The sequence below is a fragment of the Lactuca sativa genome, chromosome 1 (assembly GCF_002870075.4).
Source record: "Lactuca sativa cultivar Salinas chromosome 1, Lsat_Salinas_v11, whole genome shotgun sequence".
Classification (NCBI taxonomy): domain Eukaryota; kingdom Viridiplantae; phylum Streptophyta; class Magnoliopsida; order Asterales; family Asteraceae; genus Lactuca; species Lactuca sativa.
Window position 1 is genome coordinate 86,220,982 of NC_056623.2, and position 1,245 is coordinate 86,222,226.

At 37.8% G+C, this 1,245-nt stretch overlaps 1 protein-coding gene across 1 annotated transcript; it reads right to left on the minus strand.

Moving 5' to 3' along the window:
* Nucleotides 1-213: 213 nt before the first annotated feature.
* Nucleotides 214-848, minus strand: LOC111900681 (glycine-rich cell wall structural protein 2-like). The gene is made up of 3 exons (XM_052766088.1): nucleotides 844-848; nucleotides 496-668; nucleotides 214-413 (listed from the first exon to the last, which is right to left on the minus strand). The coding sequence occupies exons 1-3, from the start codon at nucleotides 846-848 to the stop codon at nucleotides 214-216; spliced, it is 378 nt and encodes a 125-aa protein (XP_052622048.1).
* Nucleotides 849-1,245: the final 397 nt, after the last annotated feature.

Genomic DNA, 1,245 nt, shown 5'->3' on the forward strand with positions numbered 1-1,245 from the left:
ATAACTCAAATTTCTTCGAATTCATGTGTTTGGCTAGACTTAGAGGAGGAAGAATGATTCCTAAATGAAAATAAATTTTCCACGATATGAAGGAAAATAGATTCCTTCTAAAATTGGATAGAAAACATTTATTCTTACAAAGAAAATGACATATTATAAAAATACTCAGTTACTTATCAGAAAATCAACACTCATCACTACTGCTATTGACCATCAATCGTCATTATCACCACCCCTACCACCACCACTTCTGCCAACACCGCTACCACCACCATCGCTACAACCACCACCGTCATCGCCACTAGCTACCACCGCCACCGACCAACAACCACCACCGCCATCACCCACCACCACCATACTTCTACCGCCGCCACTACAATAGTTGCCATCGCCACTACCCACCACCACTACTACTGCCGCCACCCCCACCATCTCCACCGCCACCACCATCGTCGCCACCACCACAACCACTATTATCGATGTCACCATCATTACCATCACCCACCACTATTAAAACAACCACCACTACCACGTCGCCACCACTACCACCACCACCAACACCATCGCCTCCGCCACCATCACCAACACTATCGTCGCCGCCACCACCACTACCATCACCCAACACCACTACCACCGTTTCACTACCACCGCCACCGTTACCACCACCACTATCGAGATTTTACTATTTTTTATAATTTATATAATGGAATGTATATTTACATAAAAGTTAGAAAAAATAAAGTAAAATTAAGCAAAATAAACAAAATGAGTAATTATGTTATTTTACATGGATTTTTAATTTCATTTCCTGCGAACCAAATATAATTTGAAATTCATTCTAACTCCATTTCTCTGCCAACCAAACATTATATGAAATTTGATTCAAATTTCTGACATATTCATTATGTGAACCAAACAACACCTTATATTTGAACAGAAAAATATAAATATAAAATCTTTTATACAATTAACTCATTTGTAAATATTCTTTTTGGCCCAACTATTATGTAACATGCATCTAGGTTAGGCTTCATGACATGCATTTATAAAGTGAGTAGTACGGAGGAGACACAGACGAGCTGTCGTCGGTGCCGCCGTGATGGTTTAGTAGAAACAGTTGGCATCCAATTTTAGTATATTTTATTTCTTTACAAAAAAATTAATACACAATCATATAATATAATATAATAAAATAATAAATAAAATAAATAGTAGGTTCAAAGTTAAAACTATGTACACGGTTTC

Bases quoted from the DNA above. Each gene is read 5' to 3' on its own strand.
- LOC111900681 (XM_052766088.1), bottom strand. The intron at 414-495 runs GTAATGATGGTG...GGGTGGCGGCAG, and splicing joins TTTAATAGTGGTGGGTGATG to TAGTAGTGGTGGTGGGTAGT.